The sequence below is a fragment of the Leptidea sinapis genome, chromosome 20 (genome assembly GCF_905404315.1).
Source record: "Leptidea sinapis chromosome 20, ilLepSina1.1, whole genome shotgun sequence".
Lineage (NCBI taxonomy): Eukaryota > Metazoa > Arthropoda > Insecta > Lepidoptera > Pieridae > Leptidea > Leptidea sinapis.
The window spans coordinates 1,143,528-1,157,950 of NC_066284.1; the positions used below are offsets into that span (position 1 = coordinate 1,143,528).

At 38.6% G+C, this 14,423-nt stretch overlaps 1 protein-coding gene across 3 annotated transcripts in view; it reads left to right on the plus strand.

Annotated features, from left to right (window-relative positions):
• LOC126970239 (hemicentin-1-like) overlaps positions 1-14,423 on the plus strand; it is a 138,357-nt gene that overhangs the window by 88,600 nt on the left and 35,334 nt on the right. For all 3 annotated transcript variants that reach the window (XM_050816046.1, XM_050816048.1, XM_050816047.1), the window contains exons 3-4: positions 8,337-8,529; positions 13,507-13,633. In XM_050816046.1, the coding sequence (XP_050672003.1) occupies positions 8,445-8,529; positions 13,507-13,633 (212 nt within the window). In that variant the 5' untranslated portion in view covers positions 8,337-8,444. The remainder of the gene's footprint in view (positions 1-8,336; positions 8,530-13,506; positions 13,634-14,423) is intronic.

A 14,423-nucleotide genomic window follows, 5' to 3' on the forward strand; every position in this document is an offset into this window, starting at 1 on the left:
TCTACTCTCTGGCTCCGCGTAGATTTAGAGGACCGCGTCCGCATCTATGCGTGTGTCTACAGGTCCCATAGTGGTAACGCAGAAACGGATCACCTCATGGGCTGCGTTCAAGCGGCATTTGATGACGTGCTTGCTCAGATCCCCTCCGCTGAAATCGTAGTAATCGTAATTGGTTGAGTCGCCAACGCGGCTCCCGGATGTGGATAGCCACATGCCGTCCTTATTAGATCTTCTGCTGACTACACATCCCGATGGTTACCAGGTCTCTGTCGACGCCCCTTTCGGAACGTCCGACCATTGCCTGGTCAGGAGTGTAGTGCCTATCCGACGCCAACGTCGCAGACCACCAGCGACCCGCCGCGTTTGGCACTACAAGTCAGCAGATTGGGATAGGTTGCGTTCCTTTTTTGCATCCTACCCTTGGGGCAAGGTTTGTTTCCCTTCCGATGATCCTAGTGCCTGCGCCGTTGCAGTAGCCGATGTGATACTGCAGGGCATGGATATTTTTATACCAAGCTCTGTAGTACCGATCGGTGGCAGATCACAGCCCTGGTTCGATGCGTCAGTTAAAGCAGCATCTGACTGCAAAAAACAGGCGTATTGAACTTGGGTTGCGGCGCTGGGCTCAAAGGATCCGAACTGCAAAGTTCTGAAGAGGAAATATAACCGTGCCTCCAGATTTTTTAAGCGGCAAATCGCCCGTGCGAAATCGAAGCAAGTCGTCAAAATTGGCGAGCAGCTTTCCACCTACTCAACCGGAACACGCAAGTTCTGGTCGTTGTCGAAAGCTGCTCTTGGTAACATTAACCAGCCGTCCATGCCGCCGTTGCACATGAGGAATGACACCCTGGCCCATACGGCAAAAGAGAAAGCCGATCTCCTGTGCACTCTTTTTGCCTCGAACTCGACTCTTGACGACAACGGAAAAACACCGCCGACCATCCCGCGGTGTCAGAGCTCCATGCCTGAAGTACAGTTCCGACAGAAGACTGTAAGGCGAGCTCTGTTTTCGTTGGAAGTCAGGAAGTCGAGCGGGCCGGATGGCATTTCTCCAATCGTGCTTAGAACGTGTGCCCCTGAGTTGACGCCGGTGCTAACGCGTTTATTCCGGCACTCTTATTCAAAAGGCGTAGTCCCTGATTCATGAAAGTCAGCTATTGTCCATCCGATCCCAAAAAAAGGAGACAGTTCGGATCCGGCAAACTACAGGCCTATTGCTATTACCTCCCTACTCTCCAAAATCATGGAGAGCATAATTAACCGCCAGCTCTTGGTATACCTTGAGGGTCACCAGTTGATCAACGACCGGCAGTACGGCTTTCGCCATGGTCGGTCGACTGGCGATCTTCTGGTATACCTAACACATAGATGGGCGGCGGCTATTGAAAGCAAGGGGGAAGGCCTGGCAGTTGGTCTGGATATAGCGAAGGCCTTTGATCGTGTATGGCACAAGGCGCTCCTCGCAAAACTTCCATGATTTGGGCTTCCCGAGAGCTTATGCAAGTGGACCTCCAGCTTCCTCACTGGGCGCAGCATGCAGGTCGTTGTCGACGGTTATTGCTCGAATCCCAAGCCCGTGAGCGCTGGAGTGCCCCAAGGCTGTGTGCTATCTCCCACGCTGTTTCTTCTGCATATCAATGATATGTTGGACACCGCCAACATGCATTGCTATGCAGACGACAGCACTGGTGATGCCGTATACACGGGCCATGCAGGTCTCTCTCGGGAAAACGTTGAGCAGTGCCGGGAGAAACTTGTGTCTTCTATCGAGTCCTCTCTCGAGAAGGTCGCGGAATGGGGTAAGTTGAACCTTGTCCAATTTAACCCCCAGAAGACTCAAGTTTGCGCGTTTACCACTAAAAAAACTTCATTTGCCGTATCACCGCTCTTCGAGAACACTTCCCTTAAAGCCTCGCCTAGTATCGGAATACTGGGTCTCGAAATCTCGAGCGATTGCCAATTCCGTGGCCATCTGGAGGGCAAAACCAAATTGGCTTCGAAGAAACTGGGCGTCATAAATAGAGCACGGCAATACTTCATGCCGGCCCACATTCTAGCGCTGTACAAAGCGCAGGTCCGGCCTCACATGGAGTATTGCTGTCATCTCTGGTCTGGCGCACCTCAGTATCAGCTCGATCCATTTGACCGCGTGCAACGCAGAGCAGCTCGAATTGTCGGGGACCTAGCGCTCTTTGAACGGCTGGATCACTTGGAGTTGCGTAGAGACGTCGCTTCATTGTGTGTCTTCTACCGCATTTATCACGGGGAGTGTTCTGAAGAGCTGTTCAACCTGATTCCTGCCGCCGAATTTCACCTTCGCACGACACGCCACAAATTACGATATCATCCCCACCATCTGGATGTGTGGCGGTCCTCCGCAGTGCGGTTTTCAAGGAGCTTTCTTCCTCGCACTACGAAGCTGTGGAATTAGCTTCCTTGTGCGGTGTTTCCGGGACGATACGACATGGGTACCTTCAAAAAAAGCGCGTACACCTTCCTTAAAGGCCGGCAACGCTCCTGTGATTCCTCTGGTGTTGCAAGAGATTGTGCGCGGCGGTGATCACTTAACAACAGGTGACCCGTACGCAGTTTGTCCTCCTATTCCATAAAAAAAAAAATCTTGATGTTATGAAATATTATTGACAAATTCATAAAAAACAGTATTTTATTTATCGTGCGTATCGTATCGTGTATTATTCAGTCTCGTGTCAGATTCTGGCGAGACAACACGTCCTGAGGATGCCGCGTGTAGAGGCGAAACATGTGTCGAATTGTTTTAAAAAGAAAGAAAGATTTTTTTTATTTTGAAACGTATAAGTAAGTAGTATACAAAGACATAACATAAAAAATAAATATAAATTTAAGATTGATAAACAAGCAAAAAACAAAAAGACTGAAACATTTCCATTATTTATTATACGATTCAAAAAATGGTCCCAACTCAGCAAGTTGCTGGTTTGAAAACCAGCGCTGGTCTTCCGTTGGGCCATTTTGTGATGTAAAAACAAATATTGGCGGAATTAACACTAAAGAAAACTTAAATCATTTGTATATATTATGTACAGAACAACGTCTGTCGGGTCAACTACTAACAATATATGATATTTATGTTCAAACCACTCCTTACTCCTCTTTGATTTAACAAAATTATTTTTGAAGGAAGACGGCACTGTCCACACAAGTGGAATATGTGCTGTTTCATTGTATGTCTGTTACCAACGGAGTGTTCACACATTTCCCTTCGACATTTTATAAAATGGCGCCATATCTGATTTAGGTCAGTGCATCATTTAAAGTTAAGAATAGACACGGTCAATTGGAAGGTTTATTAAAAGAGTTTTGTGGTGATGCAGTGAGCTAGGAGACAAATAACTTGTTAATATTTATCATATTCTAACATCAGTTAGCTTCTTTTGCAAAGGTTTTATAATTATGTGACAGTACCTTCCTATTGGTAAATTTTATTCCCTCTCGATAAAGTAACAGGAACATATTACAAAAATTTGAAAACGTGGATACTTCTCCAAATTTTGAAAACATTGTAAAAAAAGGGTTTTTTAATTTGAGATGCAACAATTCTTATAGTCCCTTACATATTCAATACAAAAAAGTTTCATCGCATAGTTACTTCTTGCTTAGAAAAGAATTGCGTCGAGTTGAAGAGGTCCATGTCTGGAACCATCAATATGCATTTTATATGGATTACATGTGAGAAAGTATCCAACGCAAAGGAGGATGGCGAGAATGCATGTATTTTGGGACCCATTGAAAGAAGTGGCGTACATCATGGAAACTTATTAATAATTGTAGGACGTAACGAAACTAAGAAAAAAGCAAATCGTATGTAAGTCTAAAAAAGTGGGAAAAACCTAAAAGTAAAATATAACCTAAAATTATTAATCAATACCTATTATTCAATCAATAATTTATATCTTATGTCAGTGCCTAATACTGTCTGATAAAAGACAATATAATTAATATAAGGAATGTTGGCCAGCAGCTAATAATTGAGGATTAAATGCTTGAACAAAAGGTTGAGGTCACTTAACACAACTAAATTAAAAACTTCACAAATAAGTAGGGAACAGAAAGATCATATATTTTTATACAAAATCATTAATGGCTTAATAGAAAGTCCTTATCATCATCATCATCAGTCGGAAGACATCCACTGCTGGACAAAGGCCTCCCCCAAAGATTTCCACAACGATCGGTCCTGCGCTGCCGTCATCCAACGTATTCCGGCGATCTTGTCCATCTTGTGGGGGGTCTCCCAATACTGGGTCTTCCGCTATGTGGTCCTTAACATAACTCCTTATATATTAAATTAAATAAATACTGCGTACCTAAATTAAAGAAACATAAGTCACGTAAAAGTAATATATTTACACCTGCCACAAAACAATGATGATCAAAATAGATTCATCATTATAGATTGTGATACACTGGTTCCTGAGTCTTTTTTGGAGTCAAAATCGCCAACTTCTGAAGAAAGAAGTAAAATGAAATCATATTAGGGATTAAATCTTCACTCCATATTAATCTCCACCTAAACAATATATCTTCAATTAAGTTTCATCGAACTCAATTTCTATCCAACAAAGATATATGTTGACCCAAATTGCTTTATCTTATCTGAATATTCAAACTTGATTGAATCCATTAGTCTTAAATCAACATTCAGAAATGCCGCTAATTGGTCGATCGTATGGGTAATTGGTAAAATACCACAAACTATAGTAAAACATGTCATAAAGTTTTATTTCTTTGATCGAACGCCTAATTTATCATCAAATTTGCATTTTATGTGTAGAAACTTTAGGGTAAGCGTGTCGAAAATACGTGACGAAAGTTTTGTGTAAGTATTCCCAGAAGGCAACCCGGAAGCAAAGAGCGTCATTCTGCTCCAGTACAATATCGTAAACTCGTTCTCTTTGGACACATTTTAAGGGGAGCAGCCTAAACACTGAGCGACTTTTTGATCAGGATAAGAGAATGGCCTAATGAGAAAGCTCGTGGCCGCTCATAGGAGAGGATCAATGGAGAGGACTATGCTCGGAGCTTCCCTGCGAGATCGAACGAGAAATGAGGAGATCCGTAGGAGAACCAAAGTCACTGACATAGCCCAAATGATGAACGATGAATGTTCGCGAGAATTTAAAGGAATTTCGACCTTGACATCCTAGTTGTTTTCTAAACAATTTGTTTTTCTTTGTATTTGTTTATTTTGACACTTTTCGAAATCATTCGAGAATAATCCTTACGGGTGTAATTAGAGATGCATTTCATTCAGAGAGCCATTCAACATCTGAGCGATAAATTGGACATTTAGGGCGAAATACAAATACTTCACATGGCAGGGCACATAGTTCGACGGACAGATGGCCGTTGGGGCAGAAAAGTCCTCGAATGGCGACCACGCATCGGAAGACGCAGTGTTGGTACTTAGTACCCCCCACACCAGATGGACCGATGATGTGGTAAAGATCGCTGGAATAGGTTAGATGAGAGTACCGCAGGACTGATCATCGTAAAGATGTTTGGGCCTACGTTCTAGAAGAAGAGGAGTTCTAGTAGAAGAGGCCTTTGCAGTAGAAGTCTTTCAGCTGATATGATGATGATGAAGTGGATGGCACTATGGCAGATTTCACGCTAAATCGCAAGATTAGCTATCACTGTGCAATGCAGACAATGTCACGGGATGAATATAATTATCATATTTTATCCTATCCTTTATCATATGATCTTACAATACAAATTTTCATCAAGATCGATCCATTCGTTCTCGAGATATAAAAGCAACGTACAAGACTTCACGTCAAATAAACTTTATTGAATTAGGCTTAAACTAAGCACTTTTGAATCGTCACTACAAATATTTCTTTTAAATTACTGAATTTACCATATGTCCGTAAAAAGGGGAGCTCGTGAGAAAAACTTATGAGAAACTCACTCTTTTCAATCAAATAGAAGTATCTTACAATGGCTGTAATATACGTAACAAATTAGTTTGTAAGCTGCATCCAATATATGAATCGTGTTTAAGTAATATAAATTATTTCACAAAAAGTAATAAATAACTGTTTAAATATAGGTTATCGTATACTGGATGCATCAACCTTTAGAGCTTGAACTAATTGTTTGTGTAAGGATGCTTCGTGAACATGATAGTCGTGATTATTGTCACAATTAATACAATATGTTCATGTCTTCGAGAAGTTTTGGAAGCTATTGCATAGCTCAGTTTACGGTATTGCCACATCTCACTCACGCCAACGTTTTTTTAAAGTTAAACTTTTATTACTCCGTCTAAAACTTTTTCGTCTGTGTGTTGCATGTCGCGTGACAGTCGGGAGGCGCCTATAGTTCGCAGCAGCTAACCGTGTAGTGTATAGACTCATTTGTGCCAGTGCTCCACGCTATTTTGTTTGTTTTTCTTATTTCCCAATATCATTCCAATTTTCCAAGTATATAATTAAGATTGTGAAAGCGATTTTTATACCCTTAATGGAATATTATTACAAAATTTTTTAGTTAAATGCCTATAATGTGAAAAAAAGTTTCACCTTTACCGTGGTTTCATAAAACCACACGATCCTTTTCAATCAGCTATTTAAAATCTACATAGTTTAGTATTTTCCACGGTTGTCTAGCAATGTCAAAATACACAACATTATGTGTCATGTAAAAAATGTAGCTCAATCAAAACAGATCTCACAATTATCTTAAATTACAAACCGCAATACCATTCGTCTGACTCAAGGATCTCTAAGCAGTTATTAAATTTAATTTGTGAGAAAATCAAATATTACAATTGTTACTCATTGAGTTGTTAAATTCAAAACCTGCCTGATATTGATTCTAGGAACATTTTACACAGCTAAAAGACTACATTGAAAATGTAAAATTTAAAATTTATGCATTTGTAATGAGTTCAGTTTTTTTTTTATGATAAGGGACGAGACGAGCAGAACATTCAGCTTATTGTAGTTGATACGCCCTGCCCATTTCAATGCAGTAGGTACCTACCTGCCTAACTTAACATAAGATGTTAAGTCTAATTTGCCTAGTGATTTCACTAGTTACGGCGCCTTTCAGACTGAAACACACACACATTGCTTCAAGGCTGAAATAGGCGCCGTTTTGGTACCCATAATCTAGCCGGCAAAGGAGCCTCCCACTGGTAAAGCTCGAATTATTTGAGCGCGTCCAACTAAAAGCTGCTTGAATTGTTGAAAATTCAAAGCTCTGTAAGCAGCTAGATAACTTGGATTTACGTAAAGATGTTTTACTGTGTTTTTTCTAGAGAGTGATATTCTAAAGAGCTATTGATTCGATTCCTGCCGCCAGTTTCCACCTTTGCACGACATGCTATAAACTTGGATATCATTTTCACCATCTGGATGTGTGGCTTTGCGGAATTCAAGTAACTTTGTTCCACGTACAACCAAACAATATGTTTGAAATGTGCTTGCTAGCGCGATGTTTCCAGGATGATACGATATTCGTAGCTTTAGAAATAGCGTGTACACCTTCCTTAAGGCGAAGAGTAAGCAGAAAACACGCAAACATGGTATTTTTAGTTAAATTTTGTGGTGAAAGTATAGCATTTCGAGCTATGAACACTACTTAATCCTGTTACACATATCCTTAAGTCTTATTTGTAGGTTGCTAATGCTTGCTGTTGGTTATAGTTAACACTGCCGAGCCTCTTTGAACTACCACTTTTCTTTGAAGTTAAACAAGGCATGGCGTGACGCATTTTTTTGGTACTTCTCTCAGAAAAGTTATTCTTATAGCTTGTACTTTTTTGTGTAGGTTCATTTATTCAGATTAGTAGTGAATAACGAGGATTGTAAGCATATAAACTGTTTTCCACGCAAGAATTTTGAAAATATTGGCTTTGTTACATAGATGGTGGGCCGGCAGCCGTGAACTCATATCACTCAAGGTCGCTGGCATTTAGTGTCGCCTTAAGGGGTGCTTGTAAAGTACATTTGATGTAGTCAATATAGTATTCTGTAGAGCTTGACAATGCAGTAATTATTAAAATGTTTGAATTAGGTTGCATCATATATTGTTATAGTTAATGTTTAAGTCAAATTTTACGTTAACAGTAACGATGATTTTAACATAGACTGAATGGGTGGCATTGTATTCCTTGGCATATCAAAGATTAAGTGAAATATCAAGTCAATAACGAATATTGATTTAAAAATTTTGACAGGTCGCTATTAAGCTAATTATTATTAACAATAGCTTTAAAGTTAAAGTAATAGTTAAAGTAAAGAAAATTCGAAAGATTTTTTATTTTAATTAATATTTTATTGTTTCAGGTAAACATGCTAATGTATTTGTAACAGAGCCACTCAATCACTATATAGCGGTGGTTCAATACAATGGACAAAGTATCAAACCAATGACAGACCAGTATTGAGGCATGGATGGCCCGTAGAATGCGCGTCTGTGTGGCGCTTACAACCTTCATGATATTATCGTCTGTTGGCACTTTTATACCTGGAACAGATGGTGAGTATCTTAATACACTAGAAATTAAAATATCAACTATCTCCACCTATATAAATATATATTATGACGACTCAGTGGTTAGTGACCCTGCCTACTGAGCTGAGGTCCTGGGTTCGATTTTCGGTAGGTGCGAATATTTAAACGATGAATATGCACAAATAAAATTTGAAAAACAAAATTTTTTGAACGATGTGGGACTCGAACCCACGATCTCCGGCGTTCCGTGCCGGTGCCCTAACCAACTGAGCCAACCGTTCGAGTACCGCCTCGTTACAAAATTCTGTTTGCTTTGTTCAACACTCAAGTTGTGGCTTCATCTACAGGATCTACTTTACAGTTGATAACCTGCTCAACCCCATATTTGCATATTAGGAAATTGACTTGAGATGTCGCTCTTGTAAATCTAAACAATATGTTATATTTTTAAAGTGATAACCCTCACTTCTAGGGTTAATACACAAATAAAATTTGAAAAACATTTTTTTTTAAAATAGGAACGCCGGAGGTCGTAGGTTCGAGTCCCGCATCGTTCATAAAATTTTGTTTTTCAAATTTTATTTGTGTATTAATCCTAGAAATAAGGGTTATCACTTTAAAAATATAATATATTGTTTATGATGAATATGGATATTTGTTTCCGAGTCATTGGTATGTATTTTTGTATGTTTAAGTAAATATATTGTATTAAATATATGTCTTGTACCCAGGCTTTGCCTAGTTTGGGGCAAGATTATTTGTGTTAAGGGTGCCAATATTGACTTTGCGGTCTTTTTGGTTTGAGAAACAGAACGCATTTTTAGATGCGTGACAGCTATGGGTGACGTTCATAACAGATAACAACTAACTACAACGGTCACTGACCTGTATATATACCACTGGACAGTCTGTTCCATATGTTTGACAGCAAATTTTTTGTGTCTATTTGAAGCGCCACTCGCAAGCGTCCAACTAATTTTGACGTATAATACAAATGGCTGGGAAGGAACGTACAATACTCTATAGTATTTTTGCATTTTGAATTAATATCTTTCGTTTTCCGTGTTATTTATACTTCAAGAATCAACGAAATAAAGTACACAATTTTTTTTGTAGATAGTTCCCCACCATCTATCGATGTTTCCTGAAGTTGTCATCACTAGTTTTAGTACTGCAGACTCTCGCTACATGGCCAACAGCGCCAAACTGGAGTATATCAAACAGGCCCAAAAGCACTTTAACAACCGCCAATCCATATTGTCTACTGTGGTTCAGTGGTATATAGTAGAGATCAGTGATATCGGTGCCTGTAATGTCGAACAACAGTTGTCATGACCACCATGGTGTCCACCATAAGTTTAAGCTTTCCTCACACTCAAAGCGATGCTTATAATATGGTCTTCGACTTATCTCTCTACATTAGTGTGACTAATCTAAGTACGCTCTGTAGATCTGAGCCTCAGAAGACTTACATACAATGTCACAAAGCGACAAGCGCCTTGTCACTTCTTAAAATGTGGTAAGTTTTTATCAATAGTAACATAGAGTCCACTGATTAATAACAATAATACGATCTTTCTTGACTTTATAATGAACCAGAGTGAGCTCGAGCAATTAAAAAAAATACTGTCTACTTTTTTAAACATGTTATTTTTTAACTTCTTTTGAAGTTATACTTCTTTAGGCGCGTCATGAAAAAATTATGAGAGTGAAATTTTAAGGACGCGTTCTCAAAACAGAGAGGTATCACTACACTGACACCGCTCAAAACATACACGAACTTAAAGTTAATTGCGGGAATCAAATGAATTTGATACTTTAGCAAGTTTGAATTTAGTTTTTTTTAATACCTATGTATTTTTGATAATTGTTTGATGTATTCGTTTAGTAGTTAAATATAAGAACTTTAGATGGCGATTCTGTCGCATAACGTCGCGTACAGTAAACGCAGTTTTTTTTAAATCCAAGATGGCTGCCGCGAAAAATTATGATTTCAGAAATATGGTATCGTATCCGAGGTTATCGAGGGTGTAGAGAACGATTTTGGGATCAGTTTTGAAGTGAAACTTGTTTGCCCGCATGAGGGTAAAATTTTTACGGATGAAACGGAATAAAGTGTCACGAAAATGAAGGACGTTTTTATCCAAGAAGAGGGAAGGGAGATTGAGATAGAGTGAGAAAATTCGAATGTAGCATGAAGCAGACGGTACCGCTATGAAGTAAAACAACGTCACTACTAGCGTTGTATCATGCAGGTTTAGCGCGCGGCCGCGAGTATGTAGAACATCTTCCCTGCTAGCTTTGTATAGTGCAGGTTTAATGAGTAATAATAATTCGTAAAACATCTAATGATTTCTAATATTGACAAAAATCAATTGGTTTAGAGAACAGATTAGGATAATTATTAATATAAACAAGATTTAAAAATTGGTTTTCACAATTAAGCTTCACTTCTGACATGTGTACTTTGTACGCACGCCATTTTTTGTGTTGTCTGGTGCTTTGGACGTAGCTTCCCCCCTGAGGGCACCTCCCCTAAAAGTGGAGTTTAAAAAAAATACTGGAGACATATATCTTGTGGGGTATCGTTGGATAGGTCTTTGAAAGTTAGATTCAGGTTTGATACATGACATTTCCTTTGGTATTTTGAAAATAATGCGGGATTAAACAAGATATACGTTACATTTATGTAATATATAGGTATCATTAGATAGGTCTTTCAAAATCAAATTTTGAGATTTTTTAATTAGATTGGTAACGGAATGTGTTTTGTAAATATTGTGGGTGAAAAGTCGGAACGTAAATATTTCTATATTTTTAGGGAATGAAGAATTAATTTAGCATGTGGGATATAGTTAGACAGGCCTTTTATAATATAATTTAAATTTATGAATGAATTCTAATTTTGGCGATGTAAAAGAAACCCATGAAGAAAATTTTGTAGATTTCATAGGCGCCATCTTGACCCATGATGAGAAGTTGGTGAATTTCATAGGCGCCATCTTGAAATTTGATTTTAACCCGAAATTCGTTATTGTTGACCCCGAAAACCATGAAAATGACACCCATGAAGAGAAGTTAGTGAATTTCATAGGCACCATGTTGGATTTTGATTTTGACTCAATATTCGTTATTGTTGACCCCGAAAAGCATGAAAATGACACCCATGAAGAGAAGTTGGTAAAATTCATGGGCGCCATCTTGGATTTCGATTTTGATCCAATATTCGTTATTGTTGACCCCGAAAACCATGAAAATGATACCCATGAAGAGAAGTTGGTAAAATTCATAGGTGCCATCTTGGATTTCGATTTAATATAGACCTTATATTTAGAGATGATTAGTATTAGTGATTTATTTATCACTAATTCTTCAAGATACTAAAATACAGAAACATAATTTTTGAAAATCTGACTGCGTACAAAATATGTAAAGTATCAAAGACAGTATTGTAAAGCTAATAAAAAATATTCATGTTCGTACAGCGATCTTTCCGAGTACGAGCTGCTACTTACAACCGACACAGTGTCTACCCACGACGGCGGCCGAGCGCGGACTGACGTTGTTTCGATAGATCTCTCAGTGCAATGAGTACGGAGCGACAAAAAAATAACCCTTAATACCACATTTTAAAGCTCATGCTTATCAGAAAAATATATGAATTTTAGACGATTCATTTTAATTTTTTTCTGATATTATTTATAACATATTCATTAATTTATTTCCCGTGTTTTTGAAAATATTATATCTGCTTTCCTTACGTAATTTTTAAATGACAAAATTATGTAAGTAGTAACAGAAAACTGATCCTGAATGAAGCCCCATTTCGTCAATTTTGTGTGAAGAGGTAACGGATAATCGTGTTTACGATATAAAATATCAAAACTTTAAAGCAAATATTTCCCGCTAATTGGAGATAAAGAAGTAATCTATTTGTGGTAATTTTTAGTTTTGTTAGATATAGTTTCATTTCATCACAAACTCTACCGAAAAATATCTTATTTTTGTCGGATTCGTAAACGCGTCCTTATGCGCGCGCATCACTGTAACACAAATGTAACAGGGTTAAGTTGGTTCCTAAAATTTTCTGAGTTTTGCGACATTCGTTATTTTTATTTTTTGTTTCTTCGTCCATTATTAGGATAGGCAAAGGGTTCAAGCCCGTTCAGCCGTGTTCGTTATTTAATAATTAATTTTCAAAGCCATCGTTGCAAATTTTTTACAATATTGTTCTTTCTACAAATGTAGTGTAGTTATTGTTAACCCATAAATACCATACTTTGCTGTGGTTCTCAACGAACTGTCTTTCACGTACATCCAAACTACGAAATTTTCCGCGTGGGTCGATACGTCAACGAAAGAAGTGCATAGTTATGGTTATGGTTTTTAAAGTGGCTTTGGTTCAGTTTAGTGCAGCCCTGTTTCACTGCGACCAATGTGATCTATTGTGATAGCCACTGTTAAATAACTCACTGCTAAGATTGATTCTTTTCATGAATCTTATTATATCTTTTGCAGTGAGCTTACAGATCTAAAGTGGTTGAAGAATTGGACTTCCCAAAGAGAACGTACGCTTACGCATCAAAAGACCACATTCAGAGAGGATGTGTAACGGGGTTTCATCTGCACTATTACAAAATCTACACGCTCTGCAATCTCTGAGACCAAAGATTGAAAGGTGTTTGTTTAATCTGAAGTGCCCCGTTAGTGTCCTGGTTAGAATGCGTAAGTTTTCTCTACTTAGCCCTAGTGCCTCATACGCAGCCTTCTTGTTGAAGGCTTGGATTAGGGTTTTGGAATGGGTTAAGCCCGGAGTGTTGCTCCAGAGTTTAGTGCACTCTTGTGAACATGGTGTATCAAGTGAAAGAAGTGCGTACACCGAACTAAAAGACAACCACCGCTCCTTTGAGTCTTCTGACTATATCAAAGGAATAAACAATCTTGTAATCGGTTTGCTCTTATGCCTCGAATAAGACAAAATCCTTAAATTCTTCTTTTCAGGACCGGTATCATTGCAAACCGCGTTAGAAGGCGGGAATGCCGAACTACCTTGTGACACCATACCAGAATCTGTCCACGATGAGCTGATGCTGCTTGTGTGGTACAAGGATGACGTACCTATATACAGGTAAGCATTTTTTCTAATCCGTGTATTTAGAATGTTGTGGGAGTAGGCCTGTTCATTGTCCATTTATGACAATATTATTGTGTCTCATTCACTTGCTGTAAACTTTACCAGTGGGAGGCTCCTTTGCACAGGATGCCGGCTAAATTATGGGTACCACAATGGCGTCTTTTTCTGTCGTGAAGCAGTAATGTGTAAGCAAATCTGTGTTTAGGTCTGAAGGGCGCCCTAGCTAGTAAAATTACTGTTCAAATCAGACTTGACAACTTATGTCTCAAGGTGACGAGCGCAGTTGTAGTGCCGCTCAGAATTTTTGGGTTTTTCAATAATCCTGTGCGGCACTGCATTGCATAATTACAATACGCAGAACGTCCTGCTCGTCTCGTCCCTTATTTTCATAAAAAAAACAACTAGACTCCCAATCGCCTATTAAAAGGTCGTCAAAAATGTCCGAGTGGTGTTGTATATACGTATACATTGACTAATACAGATAACTTTTAAACATTCATTTAAATAAACACCTTATTCCGTAGCAGTGATGCCCAAAGTCTATTTATTGTATACGCTCATAACAAGATCATTTATTATGGTGCGAAATGTGCGAAAAAGATAACAGGCGTCTCTTTCACACCTTTCGTTGAACATGTATTCTGTTTATTTAGCAAAATTAATGAAATTAAATTCATTTATAGGGGTACTTACGTGAAATACTTACCATCCTTTTTAAGTTTAGATATGCTGTTATTTGGACAGTTTTTCACTGAACACTTTGTCATTGCGTGGCGTTGTCTTC